This window comes from Canis lupus, chromosome 9 (genome assembly GCF_048164855.1).
Source record: "Canis lupus baileyi chromosome 9, mCanLup2.hap1, whole genome shotgun sequence".
NCBI classification, from domain to species: domain Eukaryota; kingdom Metazoa; phylum Chordata; class Mammalia; order Carnivora; family Canidae; genus Canis; species Canis lupus.
This window is the reverse complement of record NC_132846.1, coordinates 12,124,192-12,151,346: the sequence shown is the minus strand read 5'-3', so window position 1 is coordinate 12,151,346 and position 27,155 is coordinate 12,124,192. Positions and strand designations below refer to the sequence as shown.

General features: G+C 38.0%; 1 protein-coding gene and 1 pseudogene across 14 annotated transcripts in view; one reads left to right on the top strand and one right to left on the bottom strand.

Annotated features, from left to right (window-relative positions):
* Window positions 1-210: 210 nt before the first annotated feature.
* The window catches only part of HEATR5A (HEAT repeat containing 5A), a 112,017-nt gene continuing 85,072 nt past the window's right edge, over window positions 211-27,155 (top strand). For 11 of the 14 annotated variants that reach the window (XR_012036405.1, XR_012036404.1, XM_072838170.1 and 8 more), the window contains exons 1-6: window positions 211-349; window positions 15,141-15,340; window positions 17,154-17,365; window positions 18,248-18,356; window positions 22,191-22,340; window positions 23,177-23,351. Coding sequence is in view for 12 of the 14 variants with exons in the window: in XM_072838170.1 (XP_072694271.1) it covers window positions 15,215-15,340; window positions 17,154-17,365; window positions 18,248-18,356; window positions 22,191-22,340; window positions 23,177-23,351 (772 nt within the window). In the remaining 2 variants the exon portion in view is untranslated. Of the gene's footprint in view, window positions 350-498; window positions 680-2,787; window positions 2,855-15,140; window positions 15,341-17,153; window positions 17,366-18,247; window positions 18,357-22,190; window positions 22,341-23,176; window positions 23,352-27,155 lie in introns of those variants that run through there. The other 3 variants (XM_072838162.1, XM_072838161.1, XM_072838164.1) reach the window with 3 other exon arrangements.
* Window positions 19,928-20,347, bottom strand: LOC140639780 (DNA-directed RNA polymerases I, II, and III subunit RPABC4 pseudogene; annotated as a pseudogene).

Genomic DNA, 27,155 nt, shown 5'->3' with positions numbered 1-27,155 from the left:
ATCTCCCGACTGCACAGCCACTGCCCTGGCCTCGATCAACTTGGGCAGCTCTCTCCCCCATCGCTCTTTCGGCGGTGGAGCAGTCACGCCTGCCAGAGTGGGTGCTCGATGGCTCGGCGGCCGGCTGCGGGGGCCTAGGATCGGCCGCGCGGCGCGGGCGGGCTTCCAATCGCCGGCTCCCGCCGCGCTCGCGGCTCCGAGCCGCCCGGCCCCGCCCCGCGCGCGCCCCTCCCGTCGCGCTGCCTCGCGGTCGCCGCCGCCGGCGAGTCTCGGCGCTGCCCTGCTGCGCTGTGGAGCCTGTTACGTGGCAGGACTGGGAGCGACGCTGAGCGGTGGGGGACCCCAGGAGGTGAGCAGCCGGGGGCCCGGGGAGTGGAGACGCTGCGGCGCGAGGGGGCGGTGGCCGGGCTGCCTGCCCACTAGGAGGGACCTCCCGCCGGGGCCTGCGCTGTGAGGTGGGCGGCTTGGGCGTCCCCAGGGTGATCGCGGCTGCGAAGTGGATGAGGCAGCTGGGACCCTGGGTGCGGGGACACGGGTGGAGGGATCAGGTGTCGTGGCCGAAGGGGCCGGAACCCGCCGCGGAGGGGCTCAGTTGCGGCGCGGGGACGGCCGGATGGCCGGCGCGGCCAGTCCTCCTCGCCGGGCTCGGGGAGAGCCTGGTTGTACCCGAGCCCAACAGGTAGGCGTGGACTCTGCCCGGCGGCGGCGGCGGCGGCGGCGGCGGCCGGCTCTCCCTGCGTGCGGGGAAGGTCGGGAGGTCGGGCCCGCCCGAGTGGCGCCCGCGGCGCCCGGGTCGGTCAGGAGCGGGCCCCAGCCCGGGCTCCGCGCGAGGCTCTCGCAGCGCCCGCACCTCACCCTCGCGGCGGGTTCCCAGAAGCTCTGGAGACGGAGCGGATATCGCCTCCCGCCGGAGGACTGTTCCAGTCCTCTCAGGGAGAGAAAGCCCTTGCTGGAGTAGCGTTTGCTTAGTGTGAGGAGACATTTCCTCTTACCGTGCTCTCGGCCAGCCGGACGTCGTTTCGAGGGACTATCAAGTGTTCGGAAACTTTATAAAAGTGCTTTCTGGTACTGACTAATCACAATAATGTATACCTCTGGCGAGGTAAGAGGTTTTCATAACTGTCAAGTCAGATAATAGAAGCCAAATGATGAGCTCCTTCCTTAAAGATCATAATTGTACGTTATTCTTAGGTGCGCTCACTTATTCAGGTACGCAGCGCCTTTTATGTGGAGGCTTCGCACCCGAAGGAACTCACAGCCTAGAGGAAACGTTGAAGGCAGCGGGGGAGAACGTGCCCACAAGTACTGTTCACAACTTTTGGAGATAATCTAGTGAGGCTAAAGTGTGAGGAAAGCAGAAGTCTCCTAAGAGCTGAGCATTCAGATGGATGGGGAGAGAAGACTTACCTTGTTTCATTTTCCACATGTTTTAGAAAGTGTGTCTGTGATAAAGTCATTTTAGATCACTGATGAAGCTGAGACTTATATTTTAATACCCTTACTTTTTTTTTCTTTTTTTTTTTAATTTTTATTCATTTATGATAGTCACAGAGAGAGAGAGAGAGAGAGGGGCAGAGACACAGGCAGAGGGAGAAGCAGGCTCCATGCACCGGGAGCCCGACGTGGGACTCGATCCCGGGTCCCCAGGATCGCGCCCTGGGCCAAAGGCAGGCGCCAAACCGCTGCGCCACCCAGGGATCCCACTTTTTTTTTCTTTAATAAAATGGATAAGCCGTCAAGATTTATATAACAAGAATAGTGACAGTTGGAAAAAGTACTGGAGGTTGGATTTGTCTTAAAATGCAGTTATTTTATATAGATAGCAGTAATATAGGAAAAAAGACTTCTGACCTGATAAGTCAGGAGACCTGAATTTAAGTACTTTGTTTTTAAGCAGTGCATCTGTCTTCAGGAAGGGGAATGAGGCCATGTATGACTTTTATGACCCCTTCTTAATTATCCTATGAATAGAATGAAGATTAAACTGGATTTCTTTTTTAAATATTTTATTTATTTATTCATGAGAGACACAGAGAGAGGCAGAGACACCTGAAGAGAAGCAGGGTCCCTGAGGGAGCCCTATGCGGGACCCATCAGGGATCACACCCTGAGCCAAAGGCAGACACTCACCCACTGAGCCACCCAGGCGTCCTAAAACTGGATTTGTTTAGGCCCCTTACTATTCTAAAATTCTTTTTGTTCTAAATCTTGGGTAACTAGTTTAATGACCTCTGCATTAAAAAGAGAGAGAGAGGAGAGAGAGAGAGAGAGAGAGAGAAATAACTTTTTTGGAGTATGTATCCTGAATCGCTAATCTTAAAACCATGGTATGGTTCTAATTTCACTAAATACAATGTTTTATATGTATACTTTTTCAGTAACTTAGTTGTACTTATTACCTAGATAAAGCTTCTCTGTCAGTAAATATACAACAGCATCTATTCATATGCTTTTGTTATATACATATTTTTGTGTATGGGCCCAAAATATACCTCATTTATTTAGTACATTTTTTATGTAAGTAAAATTATCAGAAAGTTGAAATTACCTATTGAAACACCAGGAAAAAAAATTTTCTTCAATATTTTGGGAGGAGATCTGAAAAGAAAAGAAAGAAAAACATATATGTATAAAGTCCTTTCATCTTAATTCTAATGTCCAGAAGACTCTGGAAGGTTTTTTTTTTTAACTTATTTGGCAGCAAAGTATAACATGAACTGACATGAAGCTATTTATAGTCATTATTTAATCCCACCTTATGAGAGTGTGTTTTATCTTTTGCTGCAGAAATATCAATGAATTTGGTTGATGGAATGCTGCCTCAGACTGTCCTGCAGATTAGAGGTACTAGATGGTATGTTCAGTGTATTACTTGGGCAGGGCTATAAGGGTGGCAGCCAGAAGGCAGAGTAATAATGGAGTTGTTCCAGGGAAACTATACTTGCAAAGTTAGGAGCCTAGCTGGGCATCTGGCAAGGAATAAGAAGCAGTGTCTGTCAATAAAAGCCCTCCGGTAGACCTCCAAGAAGGTAAAAATGTAGCTAAATTCTAGGCGGGGTATTCCACGGGATATGTTGTAAATTAGAAGTGGGAGCCATGAGGAAAAGCCAAAATGTCAGAGGATGGTGTGGATTAAGGCTGCTTCTGTGAATGCTGAACCTGATTAAGAGTCACAAACATAATTGAATTTAAATTTATTTATTTATTTATTTATTTATTTATTTATTTATTTATTTATTTTTATTTTTTATATTTAAAGATTTTATTTATTTACTCATGAGAGACAGAAAGAGAGAGAGGGAAGCAGAGACACAGGCAGAGGGAGGAGCAGGCCCCAGGCAGGGAGCCCGATGTGGGACCCGATCCCTGGCCAAACTGCTGAACCACCCAGGGATCCCCGAATTTAAATTTTAAAACTAAAATAATTAATTTAAATTTTTAAAAAAGGGTCACAAACAGTTTGAAGGGGAAAAAGAGGGGAGATTCTAAGGCAAGTGGGGTCTAATGGCTAAACTAAGAAGTCCTAGGTGACAGATTGCATGTACAGCAAATAAAAGGATAGAGTTATTGGAAAATTGGGCAAGAATTCTTGGCCTCTGCTGCCCTGGAGGAATAATGGCATCTTGTGCACTTTGCTCTTGTACTTAGCAGTCTCATGCTGCCCTGCTTTTTAAAATGTCTCTACTTTATTAATTAGTATTTTGATTGCTTCCATCACTGTTAGCATCCTGCTGTGACTTCTTCCTGATCTCAATGACATTGCTCTTTTACTTTTAATATGGGACTCTATTCTACCCTCTAGAATCTGGATAATTGGATTATTAGTCATGTCTAAATGTTGAATGAATAGGCTCTGAGAGACTGAGAGACTTAGGTCAGTAAAGTTCATGATCTTTGAAACAATTTCTGTATAGCTTTTTTTTTTTTTTTTTTTTAAGAAAACGTTCTTTGTTTTCTTCTTAATGGAATTTCAACTTGGTACCAAGTAGTAAGATTGTTTATATAGTTACTTTGAGATGAGTGAGGTGGGAGATAAGAGAAGAATAAACTTTCTATCTTAAAATGTACCGTCTGGCACTCCCAGTGCCCTGCCTTCCAAGGGGGAGTTGGAAGAGTTGTTTTGTGGAACAAACAGTGATAAAAATTGTCAAGAATATCCAAAGACTAAACTAACACTGCTGATACTTATTGATTTACTGTCTAGATGAAAGTTGATGTCTCTAGAAGACCTCACACTTTAACAGAAAACCGTAGAGTACGGAAGACTTGGAGGAGAGTGAAGTGATAAAAAAAAAAAAAAAAAAGAGAAAAGAAAGAAAGAACAATAGAGTTATAATGATTACGTGCTTTAGTGGGTATGGCAGTACCTGTCAATAATAACGATTAGACTTTATGAAGAGAATATATGAAGTAGTTGAGGGAACATGGACATTGAAACCAGACAGATGAAGCCATTATCTTATTCTGCTTAAATAACATTTCGACCTTGGACATATTTCTTGTTACCATCACCTGTAAAATGAGGATAATAATATTTAAGTTTCAGTGTTATAAGGATTAAACGTTTCCACTAAGTAATTTGTCAAAAAATGTTAGTTCCTTTTCCCATCACTGCCTTAGAGTTGGTTCATACTGCTGAGTTTCCCCACAACACTTCCTTTTACCCTTCAGGGGCTTTCTTTTTTTGTAATCTGGGAGGAGAATTGCAAGAGCCCACAGAACTTTAGTGGAGCCCTCATTGGCAATCTCCTTCACCTAATTCAGTTTCTGTCATTGCTCTCATCCCTAATGGGAATCTGCAGTACTTCAGAAAAACAGAAGAGGAAGGTAAAGTAAATAGCATCCCCACTTGTGGCGTTTCTTATGCCAGTTTATAAATTTCCCTTTAACTCCTATTTCTTTCCTCTTTCACCCTAACTTCTGTATGTCAAAGGATGTGTTCTCCATTGGTTCTTACGGAGCTGTGTGCATCTGCCATTCCTATTGGCTTATAGTATGTACTGATAAGCAGCAGTTTCCCCATCCCTACCAAGTTTGCAGGAAACAGTCTTGCAGAATCTCGCTGGACTAGATGTATTTTCATTATATATTAAAATAAGATTGTAGGGACGCCTGGGTGGCTAAGTGGTTAAGCCTCTGGCTCAGGGCATGATCCCAGTGTCCGGGATTGAGTCCCACATGGGGGGCTCTCTGTGAGGAGCCTGCTTTTCCCTCTGCCTGTGTTTCCGCCTCTGTGTGTGTGTGTGTGTGTGTCTCATGAATAAATAAATGAAATCTTTAAAAAAAAAAAAAAGATTGTAGTGCTGTGCCTGGGCATGTTACAAATTAGATTTTTTGTGATATGACAACAAATATGAATTAAATTGATTTTATGAGAATTTGTAGTCAGAATTCCCCCTAAAAGTTAAATTTATGGTGTAATACACTGTTTTAATTTAGGAGTATAATGTGAAACTTAATTATAAATATGAATAATACAGATTTTTTTGGGATCCCTGGGTGGCTCAGAGGTTTAGTCCCTGCCTTCGGCCCAGGGCATGATCCTGGAGTCCTGGGATCGAGTCCCACATTGGGCTCCTTGCACGGAGCCTGCCTCTCCCTCTGCTTCTCTTTCTGCTTCTCCCTCTGCTTCTCCCTTTGCTTCTCTCTCTCTGTGTCTCTCATGAATAAATAAATAAAATCTTTTAAAAAATAAACAAGTATGAATAATACAGATTTTTATGTGAACTGATATACTAGTTTAATTAAAAGCATCTTTATTCATATTCTAGGAGTAGCTAAGAGAAGATTCTGTTCATATTTAAAATATTTAATGTTAGATAATTTGATCCAAAATATTAATCAGAAATGGCCACTTTTAAGTAGGTGTGATATTAACTTGTATAGTCTTCTAATAAAAAATCTTATCATAGGGCAGCCCCGGTGGCTCAGCGGTTTAGCGCCGCCTGCAGCCTAGGGCGTGATCCTGGAGACCCGGGATTGAGTCCCACATCAGGCCCTCTGTATGGTGCCTGCTTCTCCCTCTGCCTGTGTGTGTCTCTGCCTCTCTCTCTCTCTCTCTCTCTCTCTCTTTCTCTCTCTCCCTGTGTCTCTATGAATTAAAAAAATAAATAAAAATAAAAATCTTATAGTATGAACAAAATGGAATACCTAAATTTTTTGATTTATAGTATTTAATGATTAGTATTTCAAAGATTGTGTTCTATATAAAGCATTAGTCACCCAACATTCCCAGCTGGTGGGGCGGGGGGGGGGATGGTAGTGGGGTGCTGCAGGGTGGCTCAATGGGTTAAATGCCCGGCTTTTTTTTTTTTTTTTAAGATTTTATTTATTCATGAGAGGGGGGGCGGGTGTGGCAAAGACACAGGCAGAGGGAGAAGCAGGCTCCACACACGGAGCCCGACGTGGAACTCGTGGAACTCGATCCCAAGTCTCCAGGATCAGGCCCTGGGCCGAAGGCGGTGCTAAACTGCTGAGCCACCCGAGCTGCCAAACGTCCAACTTTTGATGTGGACTCACATCTCAGTATCTGGGTTGGTTTAGGTCTTGATCTCAGAGTCATGAGTTCCTGCCCCACGTTGGGCTCCCTGCTCAATGGGGAGTCTGCTTCTTCCTCTGCCTGTGTCTCTACCTCTCTCTCTCTGTCTCTTATGAATAAATAAAATATTTTAAAAATAAATAAATAAGTAAATAAAGCAGCTAGAGTTATGACCCACTAACATGCATTGTTACAGGTTTGCTATTATGACATGCTTAGTATCCTTTAATTTTTTAAAAGATTTTATTCATTTTATTCATGACAGAGAGAGAGAGAGAGAGGCAGAGATACAGGCAGAGGGAGAAGCAGGCTCCATGCAAGGAGCCTGATGTGGGACTCGATTTCGGGTCTCTAGGATCAGGACCTGGGCTGAAGGCGGCACTAAACCGCTGAGCCACCGGGGCTGCCCACTATCCTTTAATTTTAACAATTTACCTGTCTCCTCTGTGTTGTTCCCCTTGCCATTTTCCTAACACTCCCCTTTTAATTCTTTGGGCCCCTTTTCCTTGGAAGAGTTAGGAGATGAGGCTGATTTTGTGATTTACTGAAAGATGTAGGAGTAACTAGATAGAGAAGGAGCCCAAATATAAACTAATGATCTCCACTCTCCCCTGCCATTTGTTTTGCACATTTTATTCCTTATGTTTTGATGTAAAAATACTGTTTTTCCTTTTTCCTCTGAGGAAAGGTGATTCTGACAAATGGTGGTGTGAATTTTAAAAGTTAGGAATCTAACAAAAGTTTAGTTTGTTTATTGGTCTTTAAGGATTTCATTTTAAAAGTTTTAAAATCGGGATCCCTGTGTGGTGCAGCGGTTTGGCGCCTGCCTTTGGCCCAGGGCGTGATCCTGGAGATCCAGGATCGAATCCCACATCGGGCTCCCGGTGCATGGAGCCTGCTTCTCCCTCTGCCTATGTCTCTACCTCTCTCTCTCTCTGTGACTATCATAAATAAATTAAAAAAAAAATAAAAAAATAAAAAAAAATAAAAGTTTTAAAATCACTAAAAATTAGAGAAAGAGAAAAGAACATAATCTATAATGTTACTACTCTAATAATTATGGTTAAGATTTTTAAATCATGATTTGGAAAAATATTTGAAGAATCTCATGATCTAGGTGATAAAGTGGAGAAGCCAAACATATTTTAAGGACCATCAGTGTAAAAAAAAAAAACAAAACCATAAGTATAATGAAAAAAGTGCTATACCAAGAGGAAACAGTATAAGAATAATCATGAAAGCTTTCCTGAAGGAAGTCATTTTTTTTAGCTGAATTTTATTATTTTCTTCAGATTTATTTATTTTAAAGAGAGAACGTGTGTGTGTACACAGACGGGAGGGGCAGAGAAGAGAGAGTCTTAAGCTGACTCCTTGCTGACTGACTGGGGCTCCATCTCAAGACCCTGAGATGATAATCTGAGCCAAAACCAAGAGTCAGATGCTTACCCAACTGTGCCACCCGGGCGCCCCTACCTGAATTTTAATATAGTAAGTTTATTTAGAAAGAAAGAAGCAAGATATTTCAGATTCAAAGATGCAGTAAATACAAGATTTAGAAATCAAGAAGATAAAATAGTATTAAAGAACTCTAATATTATAAATGTGTCAGCAAACTAACTTTAGGGCTATGCCTAGATATATTTAAAGTACAGTTAAAAAAACAAAACAAAGACTTCTTCTTTACCAGGGGCAGCCTCCCTTAGGCAACATCTTAAGCATGACCTAAAGCTAAAGCTCACTGTAATTTGTGAGTTTGTATTTTGTAACCTATAATTTTGCAAAGCCTGAATCACATGTCAAAGAGAATCTTAATTTAGGTCAAGAGAGAATGATCCAGCTTCTTTCTAGATTAATTCTAATTATTGTTTTGTTTTGTTTTGTTTTGGGGGGAAGTTTTGGATTTTAAGATTTATGCATGTTCCTTGAAGTGTGGGAGATTCTTGAGAGGGTTTTTTTGTTGTTTGCTTTATGTTTATTGAGCAAAACTGAGAAAACTAAAGACTGGAGGCTGAGTTGAAGCTGTAGTGATGGCTTTTAGAGAAGTGAGAGTTGAAGAAAGTAATTGAAATTTACATATGATATATTTCAAAACTTCAGGCACTTGATACATTTGGGAATTAGTTCCATTTACTTAAAATGGCTTGTTCATTTTGTATATTAGTCTTTTCATGCTCTGGAAACAAAAAACTAACAAAGCAACAGACCAATCTTAATTTTGTGTTTGTTGTTCTCATTTGGGATTTTTCCTCTTTTCCCTCTTAACAGTGGTATAATGAATCATTTTAAGAAACTAAATGACCAAAAAGACTAGGAAGATTCGGGATCCCTGGGTGGCTCAGCAGTTGAGTGCCTCCCTTCGGCCCAGGGCATGATCCTGGAGTCCTGGGATTGAGTCCCACATGAGGCTCTCTGCATAGAGCCTGCTTCTCCCTCTGCCTGTCTCTCTGGCTCTCTCTGTGTCTCTCTCATGAATAAATAAAGTCTTAAAAAAAAAAAAAAAAGATTAGGAAGATTCTTTTTCCCTGTAAATTTTAACCATAATTTTAAATATGTTCTTATCTCTACTAAAATAGATCTTTAAACCCTAGATAGAAAAAATCATGTTAACACAATCAGGACTGACATAATCTGTAGGCTGTTTTGTTTTGTGTTATTTTTAAAATTGTTGTAGCTGGGATCCCTGGGTGGCACAGCGGTTTGGCGCCTGCCTTTGGCCCAGGGCGCGATCCTGGAGATCCAGGATCGAGTCCCACATCGGGCTCCCGGTGCACGGAGCCTGCTTCTCCCTCTGCCTGTGTCTCTGCCTCTCTCTCTCTCTCTGTGACTATCATAAATAAATAAAAATTAAAAAAAAAATTGTTGTAGCTGAGGGGTGCCTGGCTGACTCACTTGGTAGAGCATGCAACTTTTGATCTTGAGATTGTGATTTCAAGCCCCACATTTAGTGTAGAAATTATTTAAAAACAAAATCTTTTAGGGTGCCTGGGTGGTTTCGTCATTTAAGTGTATGACTAATGATTTCAACTCAGGTCATGATCTCAGGATTGTGAGATCAGACTCCTTTGGATCCATACTGGGTGAGGAGCCTGCTTAAGATTCTCTATCTCTCCTTCCTCTCCCTCTCGCCCTTACCCCAAAATCTTTTAAATAAATAAAATTGTTGAAGCTGAAAAAAATGAAATTCTTAAAGGTGCTTACACTTCTTTGCCGACATAGATTTGATGTGGACTCATTGTCAGATGGAAGACCTAAGAACACTATACAGAATGTAAACGTTAGCCTTTAGACAAAGCCATTAGCCTTTCTTACATTATGCTAAATCTTTGAAGACTGAACATGATATTTAAGTTGAACCATGTGAGGGGTGCCTGAGTGGCTCAGTGGGTTAAGCGTCTGCTTCACATCGAGCTCTGCTTCGTGAAGAGCCTGTTTCTTCCCCTCTCTCTGCCTGCTGCTCTGTCTGCTTGGGCCCTCTCTCTCATTCTCTGTCAAATCAGTAAATACAAATAAAGTAAATTGAACCATATGATGAATTTGCTGACACTCAGCTATTTTTTGACCTATAAAAATGGCAGTTCAATAGTTCAACTTACTAGTAGCTTAGATGTTCTTAAACATTTCCATTAAACTAGTATTCATACCAGAAGAGGGGAGTGAACTTTTGGTGGGGGAGTGATTTTTTTAAAAGATGTTTAGAAAAAAAAAAAAAAAAAAAGATGTTTAGAAAGGCTTGTCATGCTTAGAATTCCTCTGAAGGTTTATGTTTTATCTTAAAACACTTTATTAATTTTGCCTTCTACTGCATATTAAATGCACATTTATTTTCATATAAAATAATAAGTTAATATCAGAGGGGAAATGGTTAAGTAAAATTTGATCCTCCAGCATATGTATTCTGTTGGTACACTCACTGCTGGGGATATCCCACTCTGAGAGCCATAGTAGACAGTACCTTAGAACCTTAGGTCTAATACACAGTGACTACTTTTCTCAATGTAAAAGACTTCAGGGATTAAAATTATAACTGAGTCACTAGGAGTATCTATCATACACAAACTACAGACAGTTACTACAATGGAAGAGAAATGTATGGTCTAAGAAGCTTTGAAGGACATTTGTAAGCTTAGCTCAACTATTGGCTTTATGTTAGCATATGTAATATTTGACTATAAAGTAATATTCTTGTGCACCTTTTTAAAATATAGGAAGAGTGGCTGAAACAGGTACCTGTTAATGTTTTTTATGGGACAACTTAAGTCTGGAAATTACTGTTGTGCAGTGTTTTGGTTAATACTTCAGACTACATCGCATTCATAGAGATTCATAGTACATACTATGAATACCCTGAGACATCTTTTGGGTAGCTTTGTTTATTACTAGATTCTCATACTTATTAAAATAAGGAATCTCGTATTCATATTTTAGGAAACATTACAGTGATCTATTGTTCCGTATTATTCACAAATTCTCTACAAGTTCTGAGCTTTTTTATTTTTTAAGATTTTTATTTATTTATTCATGAGAGATTCAGAGAGAGAGAGAGAGGGAGAGAGAGGCAGAGACACAGGCAGAGGGAGAAGCAGGCTGCATGCAGGGAGCCTGACGTGGGACTCAATCCCAGGTCTCCAGGATCATGCCCTGGGCCGAAGGCAGGCGCTAAACCGCTGAGCTACCCAGGGATCCGAAGTTCTGAGCTTTTTAAAAAATGGCTGATTTCAAGGTGTTTGAGCGGTTTGATTGGATCAAAGAGTGGCAGTAGAGTATCTGGTGGTTAAAGCACATATATCTGGAGTCTGATTGCTTATGTCTACATCCAGGTTCAAAGTGACCTTAGGACTACTACTTGGTTTCTCTGTGCCTCAGTTTCTTTGTCATCTAAAAATACCTCTTGAACAATTTTGTGAATTAGTTGAGAAAATGTAAAGCACATATAGTAAGTGGCCAATAAATGTTAGCTTCTGTCAAAAATAATGGCTGGCATTACAGTGGGAACAGCAGTTTTACAAACATTTTTTTCAAGTAGCATAACTATAGTTTGAAAAATATGTTTAATATATGTTTACTTTTGATGAACTAATCACTTTGCGATCTCAAAAGAAACAAAAATGGAAAATAAGAGAAAATTAGAAAAATAAGCAGTCTCCAGATACATGGAGTTGAAGGGTGTGGTTATATTAAAACATGATAGTTTGACTGCATTTGTATTCATCTTCCTACAGTGAAACTTCTGGTAAGAACAGAAACATCTGTTTTTTTGCAAAAAGCATTTGCTGATCCCATTGATAGTGCATACATGGAGATCACAGGTGCATTTTAGAATGGATATTTAAATGTGGGATTACTATTATGAATTGTCTACTTTTTGTAGTAATTTATATGAGGAATATTGAGGACATTAGAGAGAACTTGGCTTTGATTATGATCTCAATCTTTTTACTGAATTATTTATTATTGCATTGTGTTAGCTATTTTGCTTCTTGATGGATCATTTTACACCACAATATTGCTGCTGCCTAAGGAAAAAAAAGTCTCTTCAGCAGTCCTAATGACCTCTAAAAAGGGTAATTTTATTCTTAAGATAGGATTTAAAAAAAAAGATTTTATTTATTTATTTGTTTATTTACTTATTCATAAGAGACCCATGGAGAGAGGCAGAAACACAGGCTGAGGGAGAAGCAGGCTCTCTGTGGGGAGCCCAATGCGGGACTCCATCCCAGGACCCCCAGATCACAGCCTGAGTTGAAGGCAGACACTCAAGCACTGAGCCACCCAGATGCCCCTCTTAAAATTTTGATTTGATGTGGTAGTTAAATTTTCTCTGTGATACTGAGGTAATTTTTTTTTCTCTCACAGAATCATAGATATTGAGTGCAAACTTGTTTTTCACCTTTTGTATAGCTAGAAGATTTCTTCCAGAAACTGTTTCTCTAACATTTATTTAACTTTGTCCTTAATTGTTGTATCCTAATTTGTTAGTCTATTGTTTATATGCTTGTTCTTTAAAATTGGCATTTTTGAAAATAACCTAATGTGTCTCTCTCTCTTTTTTTTTTTTTTTTTGAGGACTGTCAGTACCAGGTCATAGTAGTATTAAGCAGATAGGCGAGACTCACTGAAAGGGAACAATCCAGATGGCTAAAGCAGCATACAGATTTGGTGGGTGTGGATGGGTAAAAGCTGCCTTTTGACTTCTGGGGCAGCATCATACCAGAATGTTGGGCCAAGCAAGAGGGACACAAGCAAGATAAAGAGAAGGAGTTGAAAAGTTAAATACCTGAAGAAATGTCAGGTAATGTAAATGAATGAGGCAGGCCAGGTGGCAGCTGTGGCCTGCTGGAGAGTCCTCCCTTAGATTTAGTCATTTGTTGCTGTATGGGGATTTGGAACCAGATTTTCATGTAAAATCTTATGTTTACATGTTGGTAAGTCACCTTCCCCTCAATATGTTGCAGGCTAACTTTGGCTGACAGGGTACCAGTTTGTGATTACATCTAGAAGGAGACTGTTGGGATGCCTGGGTGGCTCAGCAGTTGGGCATCTGCCTTCGGCCCAGGGCGCAATCCTGGAGACCCAGGATCGAGTCCCACATTGGGCTCCCTGCATGGAGCCTGCTTCTCCCTCTGCCTGTGTCTCTGCCCCACCCCCTTTGTGTCTCTCATGAATAAATAAATAAAATCTTTAAAAAAAAATAGAAGGAGACTGTTTTCAGATTTATATTAATTATGATCCGACACTGTGGGTAATTTTATACCAGCAAACTCTGGGAGAAAAAAAATGAATGAATGAAAGAAAAGCCTCCCCTAGGTCTTCCATCTGATTTTCTAATACATCATTACTTACTGGCTTCTCTATAAAAGATTGAGATTTATTTAGGGGAATATGAGCTATATATTTAAAATCTTTTAGTTTAATTACCTGTAGCAATCTGTCTATATTTTCATACAGTTCTAATTACCTGTTTCTGTTTAGTTGGGAGTTTTATAATTTATCAAATTTATTTTTGATACATTAGTGAATAGGAGTACCCATCTATTATATATAGTGTCTTCCCTGTTTAAGGTTCTTGATGATAGTTGTCTCTCTTATAGGTAATAGTGATGATTTTTTTCTTAAGCCAATGTGTGTGTTTTTTTCTTAAGCTTTTCCCTTCTAATTAAAAAAAAATTTTAACATAAACTCTAAACCCAATGTGTGGGCTCAGACTCAGTACCCCAAGATCAAGAGCCTCATACTCTACCACTGAGCCAGCCAGGCATCCCCGCTTGTGTGTTTCTGAGTTTATTAAATAATTTTTTCCAACTTTTTATTGTGATCTTTCAAAAAAATACAGAAAAAGCATAGAACAGTAAAATGACCATTCATACTCCCACTGTCTACATACAGCTGTTAATATTTTGCCATATTTTTCCCGGTGCATGGAGTCTGCTTCTCCCTCTGCCTATGTCTCTGCCTCTCTCTCTCTCTCTCTCTCTATCATAAATAATAAATAAAAATTAAAAAAAAATTTTTTGCCATAATTTATAGTTGATTTATTCACTTAATGATTCAAAAATGAGTTGTAGATTTGTTGCTTTGCTACTATAAACTTGAGTATGCTTCTCCTAAATAAAATCCATAATCACAATGTCATCTTATAAATGTATGTGTGTATACAGTTACATGTTATTTATGTTCTGGAAAGTGTATGCTCAGGATATACTCATGAATTTAAAAAAACAAAACAAAACAAAATCTCTGTCTTTTTTTTTTATTATTTGCAAAAGCAGAAGTAAAAGCTGCTTTGGAGCTGGGTCGTAGCAGATAGAATCTTTATTGCTACTACCCCTAGACAATATCCATATAAGTGCCTTCAAAAACAGGACTTGTCTTTCACAAGGCTTACAGAGATAAGACTATTCTGGTTGAGATGAAACTTTTTCCTAAAACTCCTAGCCTCAAGCTACAGGCAGTGTCTTTATTAGGCTGGGGGATCAGATGCTAATGGGAATAATTCCTTCCATTTCAATCTCCAGGTAAATGACTGGGATATGTACCCAGGGAGAGGTCAGGTTTTATAGAATTTTAGTAGGAGGTCTGGATATTTGGTCATTTGTTGATATGTACCCATGACTCATTTTTAGTAACATGATATATATCCTACAAAGAAAATGGAAAACCTAATGCTTGAATAACCTAACCTAAAAATTTTCAAAATTTTAATGGAATGTCCCTTCTGTTTAGCAAGTTATTACATATGAATGTCAATAATGTTTTTCTGCTTTGTCTGTCTGCTCTCTAAAAAAGGAGTTCAACGGGATGCCTGTGTGGCTCAGGGCATGATCCTGGAGTCCCGGGATCAAGTCCCACATCAGGCTTCCTGCATGGAGCCTGCTTCTCCCTCTGCCTATGTCTGTCATGAATAAATAAATACAATCTTTAAAAAAAGGAATTCAAAAGTGGATTTTGTGTCACTGTTAAGAGTTTAGTATTGGATTTCCCAGTTTCACCCTAGAGCTGTTATTTTTTAAAATCTCCAATTTAATTATGCTTTGTGCTTTCTGTGGAAGATTTCTGGTTTTACATTTGCCTTCCTTGTAAAATTTGTTCTTTTTCTCTATTACAGACTTTTTTCTTAGGTATATTGACTGAAGTTTAACGAGAAGAATTGTGACCAGCTAGGAGAATTTTCTGCAAGGAATGGAATTAGCTCATAGCTTACTGCTGAATGAAGAAGCATACAATCAACTAGGTGAAGTTCAGAAGGCAGAGTTTATTTTCGATTGGTTGAGATATTTGGAGAAGCTCTTGCTAGCAACGAGCAAGGTAGGTAAAATTGCAAAAACTTTTTTTAAGTGCCAGATAATGTTTAGGTCCTTTGGTTTGCTTATCTCATTCTGTTCAGAATAAACCAAATTAGCTTTCAAATGCTAGGCCTTATTAAGAGTTTATAATGAAATATTACAAGAAGTTTGTGCTTTCAAAAAGTAGGAAAAAGGGGGTGCCTGGGTTGCTCAGTCCGTTACGTGTCTACCTTTGGCTCAGGTTATGATCCCAGGGTCCTGGAATCAAGCCCCATGTTGAGTGTCCCTGTACAGTGGGGATCCTGTTTCTCTATCTCCTCACTTGTGCTCTCTTTCCCTGTCTCTCTCTCTCTCTCTCTCAGATAAATAAAGGATTAAAAAAATTTTTTTAAAGCAGGAAGAAATCAGCCAGTATTTTTTGTATTACTTTAAAAAATGTATAAAAATATAAACTATAAACCACATTCTATTAGATTTCATTTTCATTATCTTCTTCACTTTCATATGCATTGAAGCCCTTATGTAATATATTGCTAAATATTGTAATGGAAGTTTTGCTTTTAAAAAGTTCTGAGCTTTTCAGGGAGAATTTTTCTTTTTTTTTTTTAAGATTTTACTTATTTATTCATGAGAGACACAGAAAAGAAAGGCAGAGACATAGGTAGAGGGAGAAGCAGGCTCCATATAGGAAGCCAATGCAGGGACTTTATCCGGGGCCTGGGCTGAAGGCAGGTGCTAAACCGCTAAGCCGCCCGGGCATCCCTTTAGGGAGAATTTGAATTTAAAAGTCTTTTAGTAAACATATTCACTCTTGAGCTTATGAAATAGTTTCCAAAAAAAGAAAACAATCACTCATACTTTTTACCTACATTTAGCAGTTAACATTTTACCATATTTGATTGATTTATTGAGCCATATGAAGTGATATTGCACCTAGATACTTCCATGTATGTCTCCTACTAAAAGTGAAGGTATTTTCCTCCATAATAACAATACCATATGTCATGCAAAAATGGTGCAAAGACACTACTCATGGACATTTGGAATTTAACAAGACAAAAATCCATATACTAACAAGTACTTCATTGTGGAAGCTTATGCCTTAGTGAGCACCTGAATACTGTTACTATTGTAATGATATTGTTATTCCTTTTTTCAGAAAATAAACAAAATAGAGTAACATTGCTGGCATTTAGATGTATAAGCTTGCAAAAAGAAAATTGCACTAAACTTAGAAAAAGATCTGAGTAACATAATCATTCATCATAAGGTTGACTCATGATGGATTGTAGATTGCTGGGTTTTTTTTTTTTTAAGATTTTATTTTATTTTATTTATTCATGAGAGACACAGAGAGGCAGAGACACAGGCAGAGGGAGAAACAGGCTTGCTGCAGGAAGCCCGATGCAGAGTTCGATCCCGGGACCCTGGGATTACGCCCTGAGCCGAAGGCAGATGCTCAACCACTGAGCCACCCAGGCACCCCAGTTACTGCTTATTTATACAGATATATAACAAAGAACCTCCAGTTAAAATACAAATTTGCTCTACCTTTCAACAGAAGAAAGATACAGAAGAAATAGAAGCCTTGTGTTTCTTCACAGAGACTGGTATATTGTGGCCCAGAGATTATTTTTTGAAGCTATCCACAGGGCAAAAAATTACCTTGTGTCGTTGTAATGACTATACCACCAACTTATTTGTAATTTTTAGTCAAAATGAATGCATTTTTCTGGAGTTTTTAATTCTTAAAAAACTATTAAAGAAACATTGTATTAGAAGATTACATGTAATTATGTTGACTTTGAATTGTATTTTTGTTACTTCCTTTCTAGAGTGATGTAAAGGAGAAACAGAAGGCTCTTGTTGAACAGCTCCTGTCTTTGTTGAACAGCTCCCCAGGGCCTCCTACCCGCAAACTCCTTGCTAAGAATCTAGGTGTTCTTTATAGTATCGGGGACACATTCTCTGTTTACGAGACAATCGATAAATGTAATGATCTTATTCGTAGCAAGGATGATTCTCCAAGTTATCTTCCCACAAAACTGTAAGTTGAACTAAAGAGATACAGACTTCTAGTTATAAAAAGCAAGTAAGTCAAGGGGATGAAAAGTACAGCATAGGGAATATCGCCAGTAATATTGTAATCATATTGTATAGTGACAAATGATAACTACACTAACTGTAGTGAGCAGTTTTTAATGTTTATAATTGTCAAATCACTATGTTGTACACCTGAAACAAATATATGTCTTCTATAAAAACATATTTTAAAGATACATACAAAAAGAATCTTAGTTGCGTGTTTAACAAAAAGATATTTTGAATGCTTCACATTTTGGGTGTTCTTTTAACTTCCTAGTTCTCAGTAGTAAAAATTAATAATAAATACCATATAGAAAAATACTCTTCTGAGCTTCTAAAAAGGTTAGCTTATTTACTTTCTTCATAGGATTCTGTTCATTATTTCATCTGTTATTTTAGAAAGAGTAGTTTTCCATAAATGTATGGTTCCACAATAGTAATTTTACAGAAATTTTTGTTGATCTAATTTTTAGCTTACAACAATGTATTTTACCATGAAGTTTTCAGACTTCAGATTTGAAAAGAACATTATTTCCTGTTTTTCTTATCTTGTATCTTTAACATTATCTTTGACTAATATATGAAGGTCAGTTTTATGAAAAATTAGTTTGTAAAGTTTGAGGGAATGGAGGTTTTGATTACTTGAAAATACATTTTTTCTCCTTACTGTTCTTGAAAGTGTAATTATTTGATATTCATGTAAGCATCATGCCTCAGGATTTAACAATGGAATAGAATATGGGCAGTTTTATCCTTTAAAATTAAATAGTCAACTTTACATGGGCTGAGATTTTTTTATTGCTGTTTTTTCGCTCATGACTAATATCTAATTTAAATGTTTCAGGGCTGCCGTGGTATGTTTGGGTTCCTTATACAAGAAGTTGGGTAGAATACTGGTTAACACCTTTACTGATACAGTGGGGAATATCCTTAAAGCTATGAAGAGTGCAGAGGTGAGTAAGCACAAGTTCATCCAAAGAATAAAAAGATAAACTGTAATTTTTATTACATACAAAGAAGAATAAAAAGATAGTATTTTACAGGTTTTATGGTTCCTTGAGCCAGTGAAAGTGTTTTGCCTATGGTAAGGTACATGGGTATGTATATAAATATATCCATAGATAAAATATTTCTAGGAGATGCACATATGTATTTTGTATATTAAATCTTTATTAGAAAATCAATAATGTAATTTGTGATTTTAGGTAAATCCAAATAGGCAAAAGCTAAGGTATTTCTCTGGTAGACCTATCCCTGCTTCTTCCTCTCACATCACCTTTTCCCCTAATACTAGTACTACATCAGTTGCTTGTCCACAATGATTCAGATACATAGTTGATAACTATTTGGGTGCCTGATGGATGGATTAGTATTCCGCCAGCATCAGAGAGGAGTAAGGAATATAACCAGGTTGGAGAAAAGCATGGAGAATATAAGTATGACCAGGATCTGGTTGACCTTTTAGTTGCCAGGGGAATATATTCTCAGCCTTAGCCTTATTGATTTGTGATCATTAACCACTGTGGAATACTCTTTGTTTTTGTAATTGTCTCTTCATTTGACTTCTAAGATAGTCATATCTTGCCAACTGGTTTCACCAATCATTTTTGAAATTAAAGCATTTGTATGTTTGTTTATCAAAAATTTTTAAATCTGTGGTCGCTCCCTAATATTTAAGGATCACTCAGGGCAGCTCAGGTGGCTCAGCGGTTTAGCGCCTGCCTTCAGCCCAGGGCCTGATCCTGGAGACCTGGGATCAAGTCCCACATAGGGCTCCCTACATGGAGCCTGCTTCTCCCTCTGCCTGTGTCTTTGCCTCTCTGTGTCTCTCATGAATAAATAAATAAAATCTTTAAAAAGAAAAAAAAGGATCACTCAGCACCTTTAAATATAAAAACAAAATACCAGTTCTTGTTCTTTTTTTTTTTTTCCCTCATCCAAAATTTACTTAAGATTTTATTTATTTATTCATGAGAGACACAAAAAGAGAGGCAAAGACACAGGCAGAGGGAGAAGCAGGTTCCATGCAGGGATCCTGATTTGGAACTCAATCCCAGGACTCTGGGATCATGCCCTGAGCCAAAGACAGACGCTCATTTGATGAGCCACCTGGGCGTCCCACCCTCAGCCAATATTTAAAAACATAGTCAAGCATTATATACAAATACAGAAAGCCTATATCAAGGAAAAATGAAAAATTTAACTCAATAATGCATTCATGCTAAGTACATTAGTATACACAGAACAAAATGATGCTGGAGAGTTTACAGACTTGGTGATGTAAAACAGTAGTTTCCAAGGAACTTACTTAATCAGATCTTCAAAGAGCCCTAGAAAACTTCATTTTTAACAAGGCCCCCACAAGATTCTAAGCCATGATTAAAAGTGTGGTTTAAGGAAGCACTTTTTCACCCTGTGTCAGATTATATATACAATAAAAGTAAATTATTATCAATTATTGAACAAAAAGCTTTTCTTTATAGAAACTATTGATACCTAAATACAAGATGGATTTTATTTTTTTTTATTTTTATTTTTTTCAAGATGGATTTTAAAATGAAATCATGTGTATTTGTATTCATAAAGATATATACACTAATCAAAGGCTATACAACATTAACAGCAAATCCAGGTACAAATGAAGATAATCCTCTGAACTCCATGTTTCATCGGGCATCAAAAACCAACAATCTTTTAGTCCTTTTCTTGTACATTATTTTATATCCACATTCTCTGCATCTGATTGGATCCCTGGATTTTATTTCGTTTTCTGTGTGACATTCTCCGCAGATATATATCATTGGCTGCTGCTTTGGGGGTTGAACGTCCTTCTGGGTGTCCATTGATAGTCCCTCCAAATCCTAACCAACCACTTCCCTGACCACGCAGCCCGGAGAAGCCTCCTACTCTGAGCTTCGAAGCGGATTACCACCAGTTCTTGTTCTAATCTTACCTAGAAAAGAAGTCTAGAAGACAGCTCTGAGATAATTTGTAAAAGAGAACTCATGCAGTAGAGAGGAGCAGAGAGGGAGGGAGAGACAAACTCCAAGCAAACTCCACGCTGAGCAAGGAGCCCCACTCAGAGCTTAATCTCAAGACTCTCAGATCACGACCTGAGCCAAAACCAGGAGTCGGGTGCCCAGCTGGCTATCCCACCCAGGCACCCCACCTTTTTTTTAATGTACCCGGGTAAAAAATTTGAAAGTTCAGATATAAAACATGCTAAATTTTGAGAAGAATGTAACTGATTTGGGATGCCTGGCTGGCTCAGTGAGTAGAACATGCAGCTCTTGGTTGTGGGTTTAAGACCTATACTGGGTGTAGAGATTATATAAAAAAATAAAATCTTTAAAAAAAATCATAGCTTATTCAAGAAGTTTAAGAAGTGAAGTCCGTAACAAAAAGAATTGGTGATTGAATCTACTCAGGAAACACTTCTAAGCAGGTTTGCTGAAAGATTGAAGAAAGTGATTCAGCAGAAGAGATTTGTTAACATCTGTAAATCTGGTTTTATTCAAAAGGAAATGTTTATAAGAACTTTCATCTGCTGAGGAATGGCCACTTTGAACTGTTTTTCCACTTAACTTCGTTAGTTAAGCTATAATCCTTTTAGGCCCCATGGTTAACAGGGTTAATCTGTAGTTCTCAGAAATTTTAAAGTTATTGCTGAGGATTTTATTTCTTGCTATTTTTTTATCTTTACGACTTTGTTGATCAGGTACTGCAAAATGTTGAAGGTAACAAAGGGATCCTAACTTTGATTCACCCTTGTTGTTGTTGTAACAGACAACATAAAGTTGGGATAAAAAGTTCAGAATTTTCAACAAAGGATCCAATTTGTTATATCACCTATAGTTAGTGTTATGCTCCTCTGGACAAAGATAAATTAATAATATTAATTTATCTATGAAAATCATACTTGATATTGATCTTTGTCTTCACCTAGCTTTAGTTATCTTTAGTGGCCTTGACTTCCTGGGATATAGAAATCAGCTGGGGCATTTACTAAAATATCAGTAATATAAGCAGCTACTATTTTTTGAGTATCTACTGTGTGCCGGGCACTGTGGTGAATGTTTTCCCCATAAGGCCTTTTTACTTTTCTCACACTAGCTCTAAGAGGTTCATCTTATTCTCATTTTATAGCTGGAGAAATAACTGCGAAAAACATTATTATTATTATTATTATTATTATTATTATTATTATTTCACACAGATGCTAAGGTCAGAGGCAGATTTGGTCCCAGATTTTTATCCTCTGAGTTAAACTACTTGGCCCAACAAATAATGAAGTATTAAATGGCTGTAAAGTCTGTTGAGTATTTACTATATGTCAGGCATTATTCTAAGCATTTTACATGCAGTAATTTGTTTGGTCTTCACAACAACCTATGAGGTAAATATGTCCATTTAACAGATAAACAATTTTGCCCAAGGTCACCTAGCTAAGAGGCAGTCCCTGAACTCTTACTGTGTTATCTCATTAATAGCAACTGTTTATTGAATGCTTAACAACATGCAAGCTTTGTGTTAGGACTTTTCATGTAATTTCATTTAATCTTCACATCAACTCTTTGTACTGTGTTAAAATATAATATATACACATAACACTTTTCAATTAGTAAACACTTCATAAAATAATAGCTGTTAAAGTTTCCTGATGTCAGATGGGTTGGTTAGTGTGTACAGATATTGAAAATTTCAGTAATATATAAGAGAAATTTTGATGCTTAATGCTACTTTTCACGGTTAATTTTTTTTCTATATAAATTTTTCCTTTTTGGTAGTCTCAAGGGCGATATGAGATTATGCTGAGCCTGCAAAATATATTGAATGGACTAGGAGCTGCTGCTACACCTTGCCACAGGGATGTTTATAAAGCTGCTAAATCCTGCTTAACAGATAGATCCATGGCTGTTCGTTGTGCTGCTGCAAAGGTAAAATGGTCTAATAAGCAGAATTTCTCAAAATATATATAAAGAAAATTAAATTAGTTTATCCCTGTGAAAACACTGTTAACAGCTACATGACCTTCAAGCTACAACCTTGGTAGTCAGCTGGGGCTCTCTTGTTGTAGCATATAAGGAAACTGAGGTCCAGAGAGTTAAATGAATTTCCCAAGGTTCTCCAAGTAGTTCACAACACATTGTTGAAGGGTGGGGGATTTAGGTTACTAAACTCTAAGTATTCTTTTTACTCTACTATGCTTCCTCTCTATAGTTTTGTAAACTAAAATTTACATGTAAAGTTTGTGTTATTTCAAAGTGATTTGTTTTTATCATGTTGCTTTTTTTTTTAAGTCTAGGATTTAGATTTTGATATTTTAATTTCTTTTTAATATGCATTTTTTGCAAGCTAGGAAACAATCAAAATAAGGCAGTTTAGTCCTCTATGGATATAGTGATCTTGTCTTATGATCTTCAGCAGAATGATCATGGCTTCCTAATACAGTTGGTTAGATAATACAGTAAAGTTGTTTATGTTGTAATTATTGTCACAGTTGCTCGTAGCCAACAAATTGGTTCAAAGACATTTTTCTTAGCCTACTGAGTTAGAATGGGTTCTCTTCCCACCCTCTGCTGACATGTTGTTTTATATAGTATAGTTTTTATGACTATTTGTAAGTATTCATTTGTTGTCCCTGCAGTCATTGTTTAGATACTTTGGATTTGTATTCTTTTGTTAGATCTTGATAATTTCTACAACTTCTATGGATCTGAACCTGACATTTAAATTTTGTTTTTCATTAATGTCTGTTTTTTCAATTAAATAGTGTCTCCTTGAACTTCAAAAAGAGGCCATCTTTATGTGGAGTACAGACCTGGATAGTGTGGCCACACTGTGTTTTAAGTCCTTTGAAGGTTCCAATTATGATGTGCGGATTTCAGTTTCAAAACTACTAGGCACAGTGTTGGCTAGAGCTATAATTTCTAAACATCCAGGAGCAGGTAAATTTATATAATTATTTTCAAAAGTTTATTGCAATTTTTTCCCATTTGGTTTAAACAAACATAATGTAGAATTACTACTACCCATTATTAATTTTGAGAAGAGGCCAGATATCTTATAAATCAATTTTAGTTTGTAAATATTGCTATAGGTCCCAAGATTTCATTTTCAAACAATTCCAGAAAAATTTGAGGAAAAAAATAAACTCTTGAAGAAATATACTTTATTCAATTATCTTCCTTTATATTATGGCCTTTATTTTTAAAGTAAATTGATCATTGTTATGCAATAATAGATATGATCTAAATTTTAATTCTTTCTTAAGTAAATGGATTTGATTACCTATATTTGGATTGCCATTTTCTAGGTTGGTATAAGGGAGCAATGATATAAATAATTCCAAACAACAGATATTTGAAGTTCACTGTACTAGGACAATTTGCTTTGTTTTACTTTTTTTTTTTTTTTAAAGATTTATTTATTCATGAGAGAGACAGAGAGAGAAGAGGGGAGAGACATAGGCAGAGGGAGAAAAAGGCTCTTCGCAGGACCCGGATGTGGGACTCAATCCCGGATGCCAGGATCATGACCCGAGCAGAAGGCAGCCACCCAACTCCTGAGCCACCTAGACATCCCATCTTTGTCTTACTTTTTATATATATTCTTCCAGGCAGTGAGCAAGGATGGGATATTTCTTTTTCTTTTTAAAATATTTTATTTATTTATTTATGAAAGACATAGAGAGAGAGAGAGAGAGAGGCAGAGACACAGGCAGAGGGAGAAGCAGGCTTCATGCAGGGAGCCCGATGCAGGACTCGATCCCAGGACCCCAGGATCACGCCCTGGGCCAAATGCAGGCACTAAACCACGGAGCCACCCAGGGATCACGGATGGGATATTTCTGAAAACAAGAGAGTCTGCCTAGGTTTAATCAACAGAGTATATAAAACATTGCTGAATAACTGAAAACTTGCTTTATCATTCTATCTCCAAAGAATAAACAATCTCACAACAAATGAAAATGTGACTCTTCTATAGAACCTTGCTCCTCAAACATCTGCACACAGGAGAACTAGCATCACCTGTGAGTTTGTAAGAAATGCAGAAACCCAGGCCCCACACAACTTACTAAATCAAAATTCTCATTTGAACAAGATTTCCAGATGATTCATATGCACATTAGTTTGAAAAGCATTACTTGAAAAATTATTTATAGTTATATAAAGGGAAAAAAATTTTTTTTTTCCTAAAGCTAGTGTTTTTAACCAATGATGGGAGAGGACAGGAAGTACAGCATATCGTAGTCACCTGGGAAACATTAACAAATTTACAGTCCTCTCATTCTTCAATTGAGATTGTAAATAAAATTTATAATAAGAAGTTTTTATTTTTATTGTTTTTCTAATCTTGTAATTCAGTAAGACTTTCTTATTTATTGAGGCTGGGAGGAAGGTAAATGGGGAATAGGAAGAAGTCATCAAAAAAACCCAAACTAGAAAAAAAAAAGTTGTTTAGAACACTTAGGAGATGAATCTTAAGCCATCTAAGAAATTAAAATTAGAAGACATGTTTAATCAAGTCCTTTTTAAAATGTGAATTGCCCATTTCTATAAATGTATCATTACCACTAGCAGACAGTTGCAGGAAAAACCAGCAAAAAGTAGAATTGCATAAGAGTTATGAATAAATATTTATATGCTTCTATGGTAGCACTAAAATAATACTGGTGTTTTTGTAATCAAATTAAGCAAAGTGAAGAATCAGCTTCACCCACAGTGAAAATCCTTGGCCTAATCTTTTGTTAGATATTGTCATCTTGCATCTCTGAATTCTAGGTTGCAAGTAATTGAGTTATTTTTGTACAACTAAAAAGTGACCTAGATACCATAATAGATTTTTTTAAGGTAGGGGACTAATATGCTTTAACAATTTAGAAAAATAAATGCAGTGGAGATTTGTACACTCAGCACAATATGCAAAGATTATGAAGTACAATTCTGAAATGATTTTCCTAGTAAAACTAACAGGTTTCAAACAGGTGGTCAGTTATTCCAAGGCACTTAAGGCAGGGATTGTGTATGGCACTTTCCTATGATTAGAACAAGTTGCTGGGAATTTATGTGATCTTTTAATGTATATAATTTAATACTTCTCGTTCTCTCACCTGCTCAAGGACATTGGTTTAGGAAGTTTCCCCTCTCTTTTTTTTTTTGTTGTGTTTTTTTTTTGTTGTTGTTGTTTTAAGTTTCCCCTCTCTTATGTCAGCTTTTCCCTCTGTATTGGATTATTACATACAAAAACGTGCTTTTGTTTTCTCCTGTCTTTAAAAAAATTTATTCCTTTATTTATTTTGAGAGAGCAAGTGCACCAGTGCACAAGCAGGAGGAGCAGAGGGAGAGGGAGAGAGAATATGAAGCACACTTCATGCTGAGTGTGGAGCCCAACATGAGGCTCGATCTCAACCCTGAGATTGTGACCATAGCAGAAACCAAGAGTTGATTGCTTAACCAACTGCACCCCCCAGGCACCACTGTTGCCCTATCATAAAAAAAAATATAACAAAACCTGTGTCTTACTTCCCAGCCAGTTGGAGCTCCATTTCTCTTCCTTTTGCAACAAAATTCCTCAGAAGAGTTCTTGATAGTGTATTTAATTTATCTCCTGCCATCTTTCAAAACCACTTCAGTTAGGATTTACCCCCATTCACTCCACCAAAACTGTTTTTGTTAAGGTCACCAAAGACCTCCAAGTTCATTCAATCAGTAAATAAATACTTGTTTAACCAAATAATACTTGGTTGAGATCTTTTTTGAGCGTACGTTTATACTCAGCCACACTAAAGCCAGTGGGCAGTTTTCTGTTGTCTCCCTTGACTTCTCATCAGCATTTAACTCAGCTGATACTCTTCCTTGTCTTTTTTTCACCTGCATTATGGGACTTCAGTCTCTCTTGGCTTTCCCTCTTCCTCACTAGAAATTCCTGTTTTGTCTTGTTGATTCCTTATCTTTGTATTGAAGAGGCCCCTTACCTAGTACTTGGTCTTTTGCAGTGTGTGTGTGCTCATCCTCTTGGTGATCTTATTCAGTTAATACCGTCAATATGTCAGAGATTCCTGAATTTATATCTTTAGCCTGGGCACCAGGCTCATATCTAACTGCCCATTTGACATCTCTTTGGATGTTTATTTGATGTTTCAAATTAACTTTTCCTAAAGTGAATACCTGATCTCTCCTCTTCTAGAACATTTACATACCTGTTCTACTTGCAGGCTTGCTAAGTTGATGCCAACTCTGTCCTTACAGGTGTTCAAATCCAAATTTGTAAAGTTACCCGATATTCTTATCTCTCACACTCAGTAGCTCCTCTACTGGACAATCTTAAAACATACCTAGATTTGGGACCCCTTGGAGAATTGGCTAATTATGGGGTTGGTAAAGGAGATGTCTGAAGATGACCTTAGAATCACTGTTGTGTCAAAAAAAAAAAAATTAGGTGCTTCCGCTGGCCAACTCTCTTTTTTTTTTAAGATTTTATTTATTTATTCATGAGAGAGAGAGAGAGAGAGAGAGAGAGAGAGGCAGAGACACAGGCAGGGAGAAGCAGGCTCCATGCAGGAGCCTGATGTGGGACTTGATCCTGGGACTCCAGGATCACGCCCTAGGCCGAAGGCAGGCGCTAAACTGCTGAGCCCACCCAGGGATCCCCTGGCCAACTCTTTGAAGTTAATTCCACTGGTCAAATCTGGGACAGTATTAGAAGCAAAACTAATAATGACAGGAATGGATTATAACCTATTAAATAAA